This window comes from Momordica charantia, assembly GCF_013281855.1.
Source record: "Momordica charantia cultivar OHB3-1 chromosome 11 unlocalized genomic scaffold, Mcharantia_2.0 BLBB01000011.1, whole genome shotgun sequence".
Taxonomy (NCBI): Eukaryota; Viridiplantae; Streptophyta; class Magnoliopsida; order Cucurbitales; family Cucurbitaceae; genus Momordica; species Momordica charantia.
This window is the reverse complement of record NW_028275159.1, coordinates 5,912,847-5,930,809: the sequence shown is the minus strand read 5'-3', so window position 1 is coordinate 5,930,809 and position 17,963 is coordinate 5,912,847. Positions and strand designations below refer to the sequence as shown.

Below are 17,963 nucleotides of genomic sequence, written 5' to 3'. Positions count from 1 at the left end.
GTCCCAAATTGCATGCCTGCCATGACCAATATCATAATCAAACATCCAAAGATAAAACCCACAGTTTATGTACTAGCAATCTCACGTCACAAAGTGGACTCGACGTGGAAAGTAGTCTGATCAGAAAATTAGGTTTCAGCAAGCCACAGAGTATTGAAATTTTTATTTTTAACTTTTAAAAAGTGCGTTGATAAATAAATAAAATATTATAGCTATAATTGACTTCTATCTCTAACTAAGAGATCATGAGTTTGAATCCCTTCATCCCACTCAGCGTACTAAAGAAAAAACATTATTTAACAAGAATTTCAAAAGCAAACCTTAAAAGGAAATAGACAAAAGCAAAGGATAGTCAGCAAGGAAACGTTACCTTCATATAATGCTTCTCATTACTTTAGTTTCAAGTTCAACTTCGAGATTAAAAGGTGTATTCCATGACAGAATATTGTTCATAAATTCTCATAGATATACATAAAATCATGCATCAAATATATGTTAAAAGTTACAGAAGTCTACCACATCCTCCCCTCCCCCCAGTGCAACAGCCAACAGGTGGAGGTGAAGGAAATAATTACAGGGAGATATGTGCATATGTCACAATCCAATAACAATAGGACCAGAAAATTTCTAATAATTACAAGTGGCTAAGAATTTAGAATGGCATGCTCTCCCACCCTTCAAGCCCTCTCCCACCATAATTGTATCCCCGTCCAAAATTATTATTTGAGCCCCAGAAATTCTCACCACGTCTAACGCCATAGCCATAGCCATCGAAACCAAGATTGCCCGTTTGTGGAAGGTCTCCGGCTCCGCTTGTCTGCAAAAACAAACACAAGCAGCTAACAGTTAAACTTGTCTGCCGCAGAAAACATACAAGAAAAACAACACGAGACAAAACCTCAGCGTCAAATTTATTTGGCCCGGAGAACCGGTTATGTCCATTCCTTGATCCACGTTCAAGAGAATTGCAGGAAATTGTATCGAAGAATTCATTCTTGTTATACGCAGGCTGCAAAAGGAAAACCAACAGAAGAGTGGATTGGGACAACATCATAACATAAACAATGAAATGTTAGATATCATTCAAAGCCATACCTTAGCGGTAGGTATGGCCCAACGTCTCTCTTTATCCCCCAAGACAATACCAATTGCATTATCCGCTGCAACCTCTGAAATATCCATTTGCTGTGCTTTTCCAAGATAACCCCATACTTCATCCTTCTTAAACTTCTCATTCATTGCTTGAAAATCAAACTCTTCAGTAAACTACAATTTTAAGAGTATTGAGACGACAACTATGTCAATGCACTAGCAATCAGAAGCTCAGGACCACAATAATTTAGAAGTTACAATTTTTTTTAAAATGTAATTGATTCATAAAGAAGTATCATCTCTTCAAATATTTGCTACAGATCCTGTCTCCTATAACTCTTATCATTTTGATACAAGTTCTTTAAGTAACATGTATATCAAATTCTCTGACGTCATATACATACAATCTCTTTAAGTAACATGCATACCAGTTTTCCTCTTTTTCTTTTAGTAGGTATTCACTACCAAAGCAAAAAATTGGTTGGATCAAAAGAAAGGGAAACTATCAGCCCTATGCTTCGCACATCTAACGTGTTCTCATGGTTCACTAACTCACCACCTAGACCTATATGCAAGACATTGATTTAACCTTCCTTATCAGTTCCATATGATATTTGCTATATATATACATATATATATATATATATATATATATATTACAGTTAATATTCTGTTGCATCTGTTTCTGACAATTATGCCTTGACATTTGAAGTAATTTTTAGGTTATAACCAAAAATACCCCAACTGCTGTTTAAGCAGGGTGTAAACTGCATACCTAATTATTTGGTATAAATCAGCATGCTATACAAAACAAATGGACCAAATGCTGTGGTTAAACTATAAGAAAGTCGGTTATATAAAAAAAAGTGAAAAATGTATAAAGCACCAAACCTGTTGAGCAGGTGTTTCTCTCAGAGATGGTAACGAGGGTAGTTGACGTTCTAAAACAGCAATTAGTGCTGAAGGATTACAAGGTAAATGTGCAGAAGCACCAAAGTTCCTAGCATCAACACATAGTTTCTTTGTGGAGGAATGCACGCCTGCTCCAGACTGTGATAATTGATAAGGAGTTAATGAAGATGGAGGCAATGCAGGCAACGGACCTGAACCCGACAAAGAAGGTGCGGTATTCAGAACAGACTGCCTGGAAAGATTTGTTGCTGGGTGGAATATAGGTTTACCCGAAACTTGAGCTCTGGTGTTGCCTATTTCTTGCCAGATTGGAGGAAAGGAAGAAGTAGATGTCATTGCTGCTGAATGAGATGGTGAAAAAACATTATAAAAAAACAGAACATGGCTGTGAACTACATATCTATTAGCTGATAAAAATTGTGGGCGTGCAAAACATGAGAAATAGTAAGGGATCAGCACATGCACAATCTAAGTTTTTAGTAAATCCTATGCCAATATTTGAATAATTTTGAAGAGTCCATTGGTTCTCTGTTGTCAATTGAAATGACAGAGTGGATGGCTTAAGATAAGTAGAGTATTTCGGAGACTGGAAAATATGAAGTGATTTGCATTTTTTTGGCTCCTTCCGGTATGGAAAATGGCAGAGAACCAGTAGTTTTCATGGGCAGTTGAATGACTATGTATTTTGGTACCTGCAGCTACAGATTGATATGAAGACAACATGCTAGGATACTGTCCATTAGAAGACAGAGTATCCTGACACTGTTTTGAGGCAGAGTATGTTTCACCTTCAAGTGAAGCAGGCAGTGATGAAGTCAAGAGCCCAGCATGATTTGACTGCACGTGAAAAGCTAAATAAGACCTTTTTCATGTAAAATTGTGTTAATTCCTTATGTGATAGTCAAACAAGACTACCTGGATCGCAGAGCCACCGTGAACCCGCTGGTCTGTTTCAGCAAGTGAGGGGGCCTTGAGTTGCAAATCCTGGTATGACAAAAGCCTTTTGTAAAATGGGTTTAAACTAAATCAAGTTGTAAAAGTTGAAAAATGTCCACCAAAAACTAGCACACATACCTTTAAAGTTGCAGTGTTACTATTGATTTTTTTTACAACAGAGAAATTAATATTGAGTGGAAATAAGCTTAGGGTTGATGTAGATATAGCCTCGCAGACATCGAGGGTTTAAGTGAGAAATAAAACGATTTCATATCTTGGGAACAGTTTGGCGCCTCTGAGCAAACCCTAAAGGAGTTCTAACTAAAGTTTCAAAAGGGCGAGGAGCAACTAGATATGCTGAAATCACCCCGTATACGATAAACTATATATTAAAGATCAAAGGGAAAAATAATATTAAAAGAAAGCTCTCTAATTTTGTATATATAGGACGGAGGAAGAGGGATGTAACAAAAATCTTGTGATAGATAACTAAAAGGAGGTCAAAGAAAATGTTTTGAACTTGCAACAGAAACATGATATAACGCATCTATAACAGTAACAGTTTATGACAATCACCAACTTATCAAATCTGTCTGTTAGGATGCCTATCTTTGGTGCTACCCTCGTGGAAAGGAAAAAAAAAAAGAGGCATACTTCTATATCATCCATTTAACTGCAGCATAATAAAAAATGGGTTCTGAAACAGTTTATCTTTTTTATTTTCACAAAACAACACGATCAACTGGGGCCTCAATTGATATGGTCATCCCAAACGGATATCTTAATTCTTATCTTCATATGATGCCTACAAATATTATTATTATGGTTACTTCTACTATTCTACTAATACTCTACGTTAGTAATGATACTGATCATAATAACAATAACAACAATGATGAAAGCCACAAACATGAGCAAGTTCACATCCTCTTGAGACTCTCTATGTTAAATCTTGAAATTCAAATGCACGAGAACGAAGGGGAAAATTGATCTATCATAGAACAAGGAAACATTACATTAAAATTTTTAAAGCTATAAAACAGATACGATCATGAATTGGTAGTTGGCCAAATGAGGAGCGGCGAGATGGAAATGTAATTAAATACATCTTCATTACCTTGATGTCACTGCCTCTAAACACAATATAATCATACACCTTATCACTTGGAAGGATCTGAGGACCATCAATCTGCCGTCCTTCTGTCCCATAAGACCTAACTGAAACAGTGAACGCATAACTATTCAGATTTAAGAAATATTGAATGCTTTTCAAAAAGATATCGCAATTAGTAGTCTAAAGAAATTTGTAGAAATGAATCCTTGTTGCATAAACTGATTATACTTGCCAGTGACGATCTTATTTGAAGAGTACAAAGAAGTAAAAAAGGTTTGAGAGCAAAAAACTCAAATAAAACAATCGAAGTTTAACGGCAGCGACCAGAATAGACTCTTATGTTAATAGGTAATTGTTGGCAATCTCCATCAACGATATCGACTCTTCTGTTACTAAGTAATGATCACTGGCAGTGACCAGAACAGACAAATCTCCACAAAATATATAGAACACATTTATTACATAAATTCAAACATCAGAACGAAACAAAGCGATAGAGAGAAAGAGAAAGCTTAGTATACTGTGAATCCGTACATACCGTTCTTCAGACCGATGGTAGACTCTTGGATGTTGAGGTGGTAGAGTGTGCCTTCGTAACGAATCTCGCACATGGAAATGAGACTTATCGAGCTCCCAATGTAGGATCCCACGGGATTAGAGGAAGATAATCCGGAGCCAGATTCAGCCGCCATCGATCGAGAGAACCTCAAACCTCGAAATGGATATTAGGATACCAAACAGAAGAGTGAAGTAAGCAACAAACTCTGTAACTGTAACTCGGTGTGATTCCGTCGATTAGGGTTTTCTTCCGATTTGGTGCAGCGTCGCCCTCGCTTTCCCGATCCTTCCTAACGAAGTCTTTGGAGAAGGACAGAATATGACGCTGCCGCGAACTTACTCTCTTCCTGTGCAAGAGTAATTATATATATAGTTGCTTGACTGGGTCGGCGCCAAATCTTTTTGGCACGTAATTTTATTTTATTTTATCTTGGTTTTCTTTTTTTCTTTTTTCTCCCCGAAAGATCGGTAATTTTGTTTAAATGTTTAAAAACCCTTTAATTTTAATATATACATTTTCCGAGGATCATACTAACGTTAGAACATTTTATATTATTTATTATTTCGATCCAGAAGTTTGGAAATTCATGGTCCTTAGACTCGTTACGGCTGCATAATTTTCTTGATTGCTCTGGTAATCTCGCATTTCCAGTAAACCATTGATATATCTTCTTGTATTGAACCTGGAAAAAAGTGGACATTCATAATTGATCGAAAAACAAGAAAAAGTTCGAGACGAAGAGAATCTGAAGAAAGATTTTCTCACCGTCTTTGCCGATCTTTTTTGCTCTTCCTCCGTAGAATTCTTCTACCCGTTCCTCCTCCGCCTCAAACCGATCGACAACTGGCTTGTTCAACCCGCATTTGTGCCCTAAGAATCAATGATGGAATAAAATCGCCATCGATTTCTCGCTCGTACCTGAAGATCGTTGTTTACAAACTCCATGATTCTTCCACTAGAATTCTTCAATTTTCGCCAATCCTCCTCCGCTTCAAATCGATCGCCGACTTCTCCTTCCCGCATTTGTGCCCTAAGATGCTTCAGGCCATCGTTCTTTCACTAGAATTGATCTTCAGTTCTCGCCAATGCTCCTTCGTGATCTCCAAACTGACCACCAGCATTTCTACTCCCGAATCCTCCACACCATTAAATCTCAGTCGATACGAGCCATTAACGGAGAATAATCAGCCACATGATAAAATCGCACTTGTTCTAAAAATACCTAAAGAGCGTTGAAGATCGACGTCTTCTCCAAATTCATTCATTCTTCCATAGTAGATTTCCTCTCTTGAATCATCCTCTGTCTCGAACCATCCACAGGCTTCTCCGTCTCACATTTCCTTCCCTCCGGCAATGCGGCATTACAGAGATTGAGGCGGTGATATCAATGGAGGAATTTGACCTATCTCATCTCACAACTCTTTTTTCAGACGAGAATCTTCATCAGAAGAGGAATGCCCATGACCGTGTTGAGAGCGGCGATCAAGTCTTGAGGGTCTCACTTTATATAGGTTTCGAGTCCTTGACCAAAGTCGAAAAAATATTTGACCTAGTCAACGGTCAAGACCCAGTCAAACATACAGCTGTCAACAGTTCAGAAGCTAGTAGATCCAGGCTGTCTCCTCTCCACCAAATTTACCGTTACAACCTTTTTTTACCTTTTAATTTTTATTTGTTTTACGATTTAAAAACGAACTACATATTCACCTTTGCAATTTTTGTTCTCCAATCAATTTTTCATTTTAAATTTTGTTAAAAAATATACTGTGATATTTATCCACTGAATCCTAAAATATATATTTAATATGAAATTGATAAGTTAAAAAAAAATAGTTGCTTTATTCTTTATTTGTAAATTTTTGCAGAGTTGTTTAATAGTCAATTTTGTGTATTAATCAACTTGATTTTTATTAAATTATTTTTAAAAAAAATTAAGGGACGAATTAAGCAATTATAATGAATAAATTGTGACACTCATCTAAATTTAAACTTATAAAAAAAACGTTTAAGTACATTGGAGGTTGGGGAATTCAAACTCGCTACCTTTACACAGAATTTGTCTAGTTTAGAGGTAAAAAAAAAACAATTGTTTTTCAAATATAATTTAAAAAAAAAAAATGAGTTATAAAAATAACCATCCAACTAGTGTGAGTTCTGGTCATGCTCTTCTTGCTAAGCCGTTTTGAATGGGTAGGAGTTGCACGCACAACTCTCTTGCTTCATCTAACTTCACTCCTCCTCATTGCCTATAAATTCTCAAATTCTACTATCTGCAAATTCCCATCTTCATTTCCTTTACTGAGCTTGATTTAATATTTATATCTTATATACTTTTTATATAATATATAATTCTTTGAAATAACTGATTAAGGTATGTATTTTCTATTAAAAATCATATAATTAGAGTATCTAAAATATACAACAATATTAAATATTTTTTTTTATTCTTATTAAATCAATTAGCTTATACGGTGAGTAGATACATTGATCAGCACCCTTGAAATAAGATAAATATTGGCCAGAAAATTAGGAGCTTTCCATTTCTATGCAGATACCAGAAAATTCACTAAATTCTAAGAAATCCGTTAATGCGCATAGCTCAAGTGATTATTAGAGTCCTGTGTAAAAAGATTTTTATTTTGTAAATCAGTTACAGGTTTGTTAAGATTTCTGTTTTTAATCTAAGTCACGTTGTGTTTGTAAGTAATTTAGTATTTAAGGTTTCCTGAAAAAAAAAATAAAAAAATTAGTATTTAAGGAGAGCTTTATATTATATTCTTCTGGTTAAATGATAAATTCTGCTAATTTTATCCCAAATACAACTTTAATATGGTATCATATGTAAACGTTATTTATTTATTATTATTATTTTTTTCTTTGCCACGCTCCACCAAATGTAAATTGCCCATTGCTCTAAGGGGGAAAAAATAATCCGAGCAAGCTGAGAGAGTAATGCAAACAAGGAAAAACAAATTATTGCCTATAGCGTATAAAAAATTATTTTTAAAAGAAATAAATGCAGTCCAGTAGCCCGTTGATATTATGTATTTTATTTATTTAAAAAAAAAAAGAAAAAAACCTAAAGTCTAAATTTTATTTTCAAAAGTGATGTCAATTTTGTATTCGACTATGTGCAAGCTATAGGAAAATTCTCGCATCCTATATGTGAGGTAACTATTTATTATATTATATATCAATGGAGTGATTATTGTGTTTGATTTATTCGTTATAGAAAAAATATTCATTTGTTTAAACAATAATAAAATATATATATATTTTTTAAGTATGATACATAGACAGAGATTTGAACTCGTGACATTTTAAACTGGAAAACAAGCTATACTCAAATTGACATTAAAATTTAACTGATTCGTTAAGAATTTTATAGCATACAATTGTCTGTTTTTTTTTTCTTTTGAAAATCTAGCATACAATTTTCTTAAACGATATATTTAATTTCTTATAAATGTGACGTTTTCTTTAGATGGGAGGGAGGGACAAATTTTCTCGGTTATTCCGTATTTTCTTCTTCTTTTTTATAATATACATATTTTAAAATTAAATAATTTTTCAATTTTTTTTATACAACATTGGGGATGGGTGGTTAAAATTCTGACCACTTCAAATGAGGTCAAATAGTGACCTATGCTCGTGTTGCCAAATGAGGTCAAATTCTGACCTCTTCGTTGCCAACTAAATTCTGACCTATGCTCGTGTTGCCTTACCACCCTGACACAAATACTTGTTTAAAAAAAAAACAAAAGAATAACAAAAATATTAAAAATTAAAATATCACTTTTAACAAATGATAATTTAGTTTGTAACAATTTAATTCATGTAATTTCAAATTAATAATAATTTAGTTTGTAACAATTTAATTAATGTAATTTCAATTTAATAATAATTTAGTTTGTGAACTTTAATGTACTCTAGTTTAAAAATTGTAATTAGTTAATCTTTATCATACAAATTTTCATCAAAATTAAGTGTCAATTCTTGTTATATAACAACTTGATATTTGTAATTTGTAAATACATTTCATATGGATCTAAACCTATAGAAAATCTTTCAAATTTTAATATTATTTTTTTATGATAGAAACTAAATCAACAACACTAGTTTTTAACTAAAGATGGGCACAAATATCAATAAATCATAAATTCAACCCTCCTGTTTATTTGTCAAATCCTAAGTCCACGTTGCTAAGATTATCAATTAAATGAAGAAGGTGAAGATCATATCTCTAACCGAGAGGTCGTGAATTCGATCACACCCCCCCATGTTGTATATTAGAAAAAATGAAGAAGGTGGAGCTTATTTTCATATCCAATATTACCAATTAAATAAGCTTATTTGTCATACATGTAGTCGTATGTTATGATCAAGTCGATGTATCTTATATTTTGTTTGATAAAGTAATATGTTGCCTAGAATGTTTTTTTAATGTTTTCAAAACCTTTTTTCTACCACGTTTTTCTAAGATAGTTTGATCGATATAATGTGGTCGAAAGTTGCAAAATAGTCATGTTGTGCCATTAATGATCTAGCTTTAAGTAGGCTAACTTACTTGCGTGGAAGAAAGCAAGTGCTGTACAATCGCTCTATAAATTTAGTCGGAGTGCAATTGTAATAGTTGGTACAATAACTTAGTTGGGAAATAGTAATCAAGCAAGATATGTGTCGACAGACTTGTTGTAGTAGAATAATAGTTATTATATACCACGAAGTTATCGATAACATTCAATTTATGGAATCTCGACTGAACGAGCTCTATCACAAAACTTACATAATCGATGTAGTGAATGTCCCTATAGACAAGCTGACTGTAAGTGAATTATTGGGGCAGATGGTCGAGACCCAAAAAAATAATGTTAAACATATCAATAGTCTTGAACGTGACGACATCTGGTTGAATTTGATCACCTTATGGAGGAGCGTGTTAGATAACTTGACACCTACACTAAGTTAATCATTTGGATGGTTAACGACTCTTCAAATATTTCAAAGCCACCATATTTTGGTCACCAAATTTTATATATTTAAGTGACGTTTTTTTATAATTTAACAACATATGGAGTGGAGATTCAAATATTCATATTTTTAGTCATAATATATATGTCTAAACTAGTTAAGAGATTAATTTAAATAACATTACATATTAGTTTATAACTTTGAATATTGTATTTTCTTCTCTACACATAAAATTCATATTAATTATATTGACATTGATCCTCCACTAATTATCTTACAAAAAATAAAAAAACTTATCTCGCACAAAAATTAAATCCGTTTTAGACCTAAATACAAAAATTTATATTCACGACATTCAACAAAAATCAAGCCGAATATGTGTCTATATTTTACCTAATTAACAAGACCTAAAATAATTTATTTTTTAATATTCAAAGTTAGGAGAGTGAAGTATAATGTTTTAAAATCTATGAATCAAACGAGATGGTCATTTTCCCCTTGCAAATACATATCATCTTTGCAAAAAAAAAAATAAAAAAAATCTATAAATCAATTAAATAGAATTTAAATCACCAACCTCTCAAACCATACACATTAATAAAAGGTTGTTGAACAGAAAAAATTAATTAAATTTAAATCGAAGAGAAAAAATCACTGAAATAAGCAAACGCGCACGTGATACTCGTTCTATTTTATTTTATTTTTTAGAAGAAAATGTAAACTTGAAAATTCGGATTTTCACTTTATCGTCTGTCAAAATTCCCCGGAATCTAGTGAAATTCACCAGCTCAATTAAAATTGACCCGATTAAATGCGAGTTTACAATGATTTAATTCATGTGTATAATTTATAAAAATTCATTTATTGTTATTATTATTATTATTTTCTTAAATGAATGTGTTCGTCAGAGAAGGATGTGAAATTTTCGATCTCAATTGACGAAAAACACACGCAACCGTAAGAAGAAGAAGACGAATTAGGGAGAAGAAATTCTGTCTTCCACAGAACTGCGAAGAACCACCTGCCTCTACTTCTCCGACATCCGGCGGCGTCCGGCGATTGCCGTGTGGTCATCATTCATTCCGAAGTTTCCAATTTCCGATTCGTTCAATTGTTCGTTTTGGAAGTATTGATAAGCTCAGTATTCCGTGGCTTTCTCTGGATCATAAACCCTAGAAGTTTTATGTTTGTTTCTGTGGATTGATTAGAATTAGAAAGTGAGAAGATGGAGCAGTTGAAGACGATCGGCAGAGAGCTTGCCATGGGCTCTCAGGGAGGATTTGGGCAGTCGAAGGAGTTTCTGGATCTGATTAAATCGATCGGCGAGGCCAGATCCAAGGCCGAGGAGGAGCGAATTATCGTCCACGAGATGGAAACTTTGAAACGCCGCCTCACCGATCCCGACATTCCCAAGCGCAAGATGAAGGAGTACATTATTCGTCTCGTGTATGTTGAGATGCTCGGTCACGATGCTTCGTTCGGCTACATCCATGCCGTCAAGATGACTCATGACGATAATCTTCTGTTGAAGCGCACTGGTTATTTGGCCGTCACTCTTTTTCTCAACGAGGATCACGATCTCATCATCCTCATTGTTAATACCATCCAGAAAGACCTCAAGTCTGACAATTATCTCGTTGTTTGTGCGGCTCTCAATGCGGTGTGTAGGCTTATCAACGAGGAGACTATACCAGCAGTGTTACCGCAGATTGTCGAGCTTTTGGGACACTCAAAGGAGGCCGTTAGAAAGAAGGCTATCATGGCTCTTCATCGCTTCCATCAGAAATCACCCTCTTCCGTATCGCATCTCATCTCCAATTTCCGGAAGGTGGGTGTTCAAAGTTCGATACTTGGTTGTTGGTTTTCATGCAATTCAGGGCCGCGAGAAGTTATTTGATTCTTTTTTTTTTTGGTTGCAGAGGCTGTGTGATAACGATCCAGGAGTCATGGGAGCCACGCTTTGCCCTCTTTTTGATCTCATTACCACGGATGTAAATTCCTATAAAGATTTAGTTGTCAGCTTCGTAAGCATTCTTAAACAAGTAGCTGAACGCAGATTGCCGAAGAGTTATGATTACCATCAGATGCCGGCTCCATTCATACAGGTCTGATAATCTCTGCAACACTAATAACAAAAGTCACCTATAGGTTTCCCTGTGCGCTCTGCTTGATAAGGTTACTTAGCTGCTAATTTGCCTTCTGCAGTAACCTTTCTTTTCCTTTCAATTGAAGTGGATTTAATTGTACAGATCAAATTATTGAAAATTCTTGCATTACTGGGTGCTGGGGACAAGCAAGCAAGCGAACACATGTATACTGTCGTCGGGGATATATTTAAGAAGTGCGATCCTTTGAGTAATATAGGAAATGCAGTGCTTTACCAAAGTATATGTTGCGTCTCTTCTATTTACCCCAATCCTAAGTTGTTGGAAGCTGCTGCTGATGTAATCTCTAGATTTTTAAAGGTTCGATTCTACTGTCTTGTACATTGTATACTCTTTTAGCGTTATTAATCAACTTTGGCTTTGACCTATATTTACTTTGCACAATTTTGTGGCCAGAGTGATAGTCATAATCTAAAATATATGGGCATTGATGCACTTGGTCGACTTATAAAACTAAGTCCGGACATCGCTGAACAACATCAGCTGGCTGTGATTGATTGTATGGAGGTGAGTGACATTCTTCTTTCCCTACCAGGTGGCGAGTCTCGATAAAATGTGTAAAACACATAATGCATTTTTTTATTCCTCCTTTTAGATATAAGGGCACGGTCCTTTTACAAGCTTGTTTCTTTACTATTTTGTGGAATATGTGGCTTGAGATGAATGTAGAGCTTTTAGAGAGGTTGAGAGATCATAGAAAGAGGTGGGGGATATTGTTAGGTTTAACACCTCTTTGTGGGCTTTGGTTACTCAATCGTTTGGTAATTATGTGTTATTCTTTTGGTTTATTGTTCATTCATACATAGGTAGTTTTGGGACTACTTTTTGAGGGGCAGTTTTTGGTGCGCCCTTGTATTTTTCTTTCATGTTTCTCATTGAAAGTTTGGTTTTTCATTCAAAAAAATGTAATACATACATGGCCCTTACATGCATAGTTGTTTGTTCTTTTCTGTTACTGTGTTTGAAGATGGATCGAGCTGCAGTCCAATTTATTTTTATTTTTATACCCTTTCCATTACAAATATCTTGTCTGCAACTCTGTATTCAAGGTTGCTTTATAATTGTATCTGAGGTTTGTTGTTTGTTTCTCAGGATCCAGATGATACTTTAAAGAGAAAAACATTTGAACTATTGTATACAATGACCAAGTCCACCAACGTGGAAGTAATCGTCAATCGCATGATTGAATATATGATAAGCATTACTGACCATCATTACAAGACATATATTGCATCGAGATGTGTTAAACTTGCCGAGGAATTTGCTCCTAATAACCATTGGTTCATTCAGGTATTTAGCACTATCTCATTCTTGTTTGTCTATCGAGTAATTATTATTACTGTTCTACTGTTAGGCAAATTCCTTAATCCTCTTCAGACCATCAATAAAGTTTTTGAGCACGCTGGAGATTTGGTGAATATTAAAGTCGCACATGATTTGATGCGGTTGATTGCTGAAGGATTTGGAGAGGATGGCGATACAGTAGATAGCCAGCTGAGATCATCTGCGGTGTGTGACTTCATTGGTACTCTTTATTATTTTGTTTGCTAGATTGTTATCAAAGTCACAATGTAACAGTATCAAGTACACACTCGTGCATTTCATTGTGATAATACTATTTTTTTCAATATATTTTATATCTTGCATGCCTACCAATTAGGGTTGCTTTTTCTTTTTTTCTCCTTAAGCTTAAGTTTTGGAGAGCTGTTGCACCTCGATGGCCTTCACGCTCTAAAAAATAGTGACCATTTTATTTGTGTTTTATGTTACAGTTATTGTTTAGCACCTCTTAGTATCACTCCGGAGATCTAGGAGTCCAAAAGCTTTCTTTGTTGTCTCTCATGGATGATGAACACTTTTATTTTTTAAAAAATTTCTATACGTTTTTTTTCCTCAATGTATAATGTACTTTTTTTTAAAAAAAAAACTGTATTTTAATGCATAATGTATTTCATCTTTATTTACTTTTGATTTACCTTATGTACCAGCATACGGAGAGAAGCATTGCAAAGCTGAGTCTCCAAAGTTATGTTATATATATTGGATATTTTCCTCAGAATAATATAATTATATTTGTTTTAAAAGTGGCTATAAAACAGTACCATTATGTATTATCTCTATTTTTTTTATCCTCCATGTTTTTTCTGGGTTGTAAACAACCACAAGGGTTGCCTTTATGCAGTTAAATGTCAATGGATTCTTTCTTAAACTTCCGTCCTTTTCTGCATTAGTTTCCTTGTTAAAGAAAACTATTTATCATACATAGGTGGAGTCATATTTGCGCATTATTGGGAACCCAAAGCTTCCATCTGCATTTCTTCAGGTACAGTTCTCCGACACTGGTTGTAAAAACTGCAAAAGTAACAGTCCTTTTTGATATCTTGAGTTAGTTCTGATTTCAGGTTATCTGTTGGGTTTTGGGGGAGTATGGAACTGCTGATGGAAAGTACTCGGCCTCCTATATTGCTGGAAAGCTATGTGATGTGGCCGAAGCATATTCAAATGATGAAAGTGTCAAGGTATGCCTATAATCAAGAAGGCCTTGATGATATAGAGAGGTTAAGGTGGTTAACTTTCCTGTTCATTTGATTGTATTGCCTCATTCTATTTTCTTCTTTATAATGGGCTCTAATTTGTTTAATAAAATAATAGAAATTACTTTGTTATTATTGTTTACATATTGTTGTTTTGCATGATAAAATATAACGTGTAATTTCAATGATTTGTGACTTATAGGAAACGCATTTAGTATTTGATATAGAAACTTTAAGAACATGGATGACGATAAGAAAAAGATAAGCTATTCTTGGCAGCTTTTGTTAATTGAAAATTAATTTCAAAATCTAATGAAATTACATGGACGATGGATGAATGTATGATGAACATGTTACTGAAAAAGGACCGCCAGTTTAGATTTTCTGCACCTTTGTTCATGTCTTTTCTTTGCTAGTTTGTTGAAGGGACTTTACTATAGTTGATTAAATGATTTCTTATTTGTGTCCTCTACTTGGGAAGCATAAACAGTTCTTGTTCAGCTGTAGTCCTAATGCACTGTTATCTAACTTGTCACCAACTGAGTGCTGATCTGAGGTTAGAATGCACTTAAAATGCCAATAAGTTGTGCTATGGGTTTAAGAAAGCAAGTACTATTTTTATCTTTCTGAAATATTATAGCACAAGACCAGGATGTTTTTAAAAAAATAAGTATAACCCAAACAGGCATGGACAAATGAGAAATTGTAATAGCAGTAGGCTAACATCATCCCTCAAGTAATTTGCAAAGAATTTCCTTGCAAAACGGAAAATGTTGAGAGTGTGCTTTTGACATGTGTTGCTTTTATTTGGAGGGTTAGCAGTTATTGCCTTGTTTTCAATTGACACCACGTTAAGTAATTTGCAACAATTTTTCCGAAAGCTATAGAAACTTTCATGATCGTCAGTCGTTCCTTTCCCTCACTGATGTTTTATCTGTACATGTGGTTCTCTTTGAAGGCTTATGCGGTGACAGCTCTCATGAAAGTATATGCATTTGAGAAGATGTCCGGGAGAAAAGTGGATATACTACCAGAGGTAAATTTAAAAAGTTTATGTTTGCCGTTTTTCTTTATTTTGTTCTGAAATGGATGGTCTAATTTGAAGATTTACAACTTCATCTGGTTGTCGAATTCAGCGTGTGGAACTTGGAAGGGTTAACTGGTTTACTGTTTATTAACTTCATTGTGTGAGAGCCCTATTAGGGCTACAGGGAATATTTATTTGTTAGTATTTGTTAGTATGAAGGGGTAGTATGGTAATTAGTTAGGGGTAAGATGGATATAAATAAGGGTAGTAGGGGAGAAGGAGAGCATCTTGGAGAATAGTTTGTGGTGAGGTTGGGAGAGAGATAGCCCTCTCGAAAGGCTATCAATATTGTAATTTCTCTTTGATATTACTCTTTTCTAAGTTCATCTACTTGGCAACCCTACTAAAATCTGTCACTTTAATTATTTTTTAATTTTCATAAATAGAAATATTTATTATGAATTGGTGGATTTCAAACTGTTTATTTCTCTGGTTGTAGTGTCAATCTTTGATCGAAGAATTATCGGCATCCCACTCAACAGATTTGCAGCAACGTGCGTATGAATTGCAGGCCACCATAGGTCTAGAAGCTCGAGCTGTTGAGAATATAATGCCAGCCGATGCAAGCTGTGAAGATATTGAGGTCACATTTTTCACTCCAAGACCATTTTTTTGCTTCTCCTTTCTGGTTATAAAAGAAATGTCAGTCCATGTTTTCTTGTGAAGATGTCATACTCGTTTTGGATTTGTCTATTTTGGTTAATTTATTCTCCTCCAATTTCTGAGTGAAGTTCTTAGGCCAACTTATGTCAATATACATATTCTATTCTTTTCCATCTGATAAGTGTTTTCTATGCCCATAATCTGATGAAATATGGACTTTATCACAAACTTTCTTTGTATTTTATTTTATGCTGTAGTAGTAACATACTTCAGTTCTCCTTGCAGATTGATAAAGATCTCTCGTTCCTCAACAATTATGTGCAGCAGTCACTTGAAAATGGTGCCCAGCCTTACATTCCCGAGAGTCAGCGATCTAGGATGGAAGACATTAGTACCATCAAGAGTCTTGAGCAACGGGAAGCTGTGTCCCATGGCCTTAGATTTGAGGCTTATGAGCTTCCGAGGCCTCCAGTGCCATCAAGTGTCCCTCCTGTTTCATCTGCAATCTCGGCTGAACTGGTTCCCGTACCGGAACCATATCATCCTAGGGAGACATACCAGTCTACATCAGATCCATCTGTATCAGATGATGGTTTGTCTGGTGTCAAGTTACGACTTGATGGTGTTCAGAAGAAGTGGGGAAGGCCGACCTACTCTTCTTCTGCTTCATCTGCGACCACTTCCACTCCTCAGAAAGCAGTAAATGGGGTGTCCCAGATTGATGGAACTAGTTCTGCAAGCTCAAAACCACGTGATACGTACCACTCAAAGACTGCGGAGCCTGAGATTTCTTCAGAGAAACAAAAGCTTGCTGCTTCCTTATTTGGGGGTTCATCCAAAACTGAAAAAAGGGCACCCTCTGCTGCCCATAAAGCTACAAAGACGCATCACACAGCTAAGACAACAGCCGCGTCTGCAGAAGTTGCTGCACCAAAGGCAAGCCACCAACCGCCTCCTCCTGACCTCCTCGACTTGGGTGAACCGGCAGTCACCAGTGTCGCACCGTCTATTGATCCATTTAAGCAGCTGGAAGGGCTTCTCGAAGAAAATCAGATTTCTTCTACCGAGAATTCTAAAGCTGTTGAACCCAATAAAGCACCAGATTTGATGGCATTATATTCTGGGACTACCATGAGTGGACAAGGAAGCAACTTTGTGGATCTCCTATCCTCCAACAAGGTTGATTTGGATCTCACTTCTGGATTGTCGAAAGTAGCTGCAAAGACGGGTCAGGGAGAAACTACCATTTCAAATCTCCCACAATTTAGCAAGGGCCCCAACGTGAAGGCATCCTTGGAAAAGGATGCAGTCGCGAGGCAAATGGGTGTGAACCCTTCGAGTCAGAATCCGAACTTGTTTAAAGACTTACTTGGCTAAGCAATTTCAGGGGAGGCCCAAGCGAGACTTATTTATGATTTGTGCTCATTACCTTCCAGCAGATTAGCCATGTGATGTGAAACTACCATTATCCAAAAGACAGACTGCGATTGAAACTGCACATGCAACCGAAATGAACGGCAGAAAAACCTCGAAGGCTGTTAAGATCCAGTGCAGGTATGTACTTACTGCCAGATTAGTTTACTTTTTGTACTGTAGAGACAATGTTGAGTTTTTGTACGAGTAGATACTATTGGGATTTCAAGACGTTACAAATTCACGACGAGTGAGATACGTGGCAAAATTTTCGAGCATGGGCAGGGATTTCGGAAAACTGAAGAGGCAACGTGAAAACGCCGTGATGTTTGTTTCATTTTGTTCCTTATTTTCTTTGCCCCCAGAAGTGAGTCCATTCTGTTATATATTTGATTACAATGCTGAATAAGGGAAGGTTCTTTCTTTATCTCTTGCTTCAACTTTTAGTGGGCCATGAGAAAGCCTCTTCATATCAATACTCGAGGTCTCGACACTTTACGTATTGATCCTTGACCATTTTTAAGTTACTCTTTTCTGCCATGTCCTCTATTACTCGCAAAAAGTACACTGGTTTCCA

The 17,963-nt window shown here is 35.5% G+C and overlaps 2 protein-coding genes across 9 annotated transcripts; one reads left to right on the top strand and one right to left on the bottom strand.

The window, feature by feature from the left end:
* Window positions 1-445: 445 nt before the first annotated feature.
* Window positions 446-6,070, bottom strand: LOC111009654 (decapping 5-like protein). 8 transcript variants are annotated; one of them, XM_022282831.2, is made up of 10 exons: window positions 5,379-6,070; window positions 4,593-5,295; window positions 4,058-4,158; window positions 2,920-2,988; window positions 2,697-2,841; window positions 2,274-2,345; window positions 1,984-2,195; window positions 1,096-1,266; window positions 899-1,009; window positions 446-817 (listed from the first exon to the last, which is right to left on the bottom strand). In XM_022282831.2, exons 2-10 carry the CDS (start codon window positions 4,744-4,746, stop codon window positions 653-655), a joined length of 1,200 nt encoding a protein of 399 aa, XP_022138523.1. In that variant the 5' UTR covers window positions 4,747-5,295; window positions 5,379-6,070; the 3' UTR covers window positions 446-652. The 8 variants fall into 8 exon arrangements, with proteins under 8 accessions (XP_022138523.1, XP_087976335.1, XP_087976336.1 ...); XM_088120209.1 differs by having other exon boundaries at window positions 2,274-2,342; XM_088120210.1 differs by having other exon boundaries at window positions 2,793-2,841; window positions 5,379-6,069.
* A 4,409-nt stretch (window positions 6,071-10,479) lies between these two features.
* On the top strand, window positions 10,480-17,813 carry LOC111014709 (Adaptin family protein). Its single transcript, XM_022289549.2, has 11 exons — window positions 10,480-11,412; window positions 11,504-11,689; window positions 11,834-12,049; window positions 12,146-12,256; window positions 12,842-13,039; window positions 13,127-13,258; window positions 14,016-14,072; window positions 14,152-14,268; window positions 15,242-15,319; window positions 15,810-15,953; window positions 16,259-17,813. Exons 1-11 carry the CDS (start codon window positions 10,810-10,812, stop codon window positions 17,348-17,350), a joined length of 2,934 nt encoding a protein of 977 aa, XP_022145241.1. The 5' UTR covers window positions 10,480-10,809; the 3' UTR covers window positions 17,351-17,813.
* The last annotated feature ends 150 nt before the right edge of the window (window positions 17,814-17,963 follow it).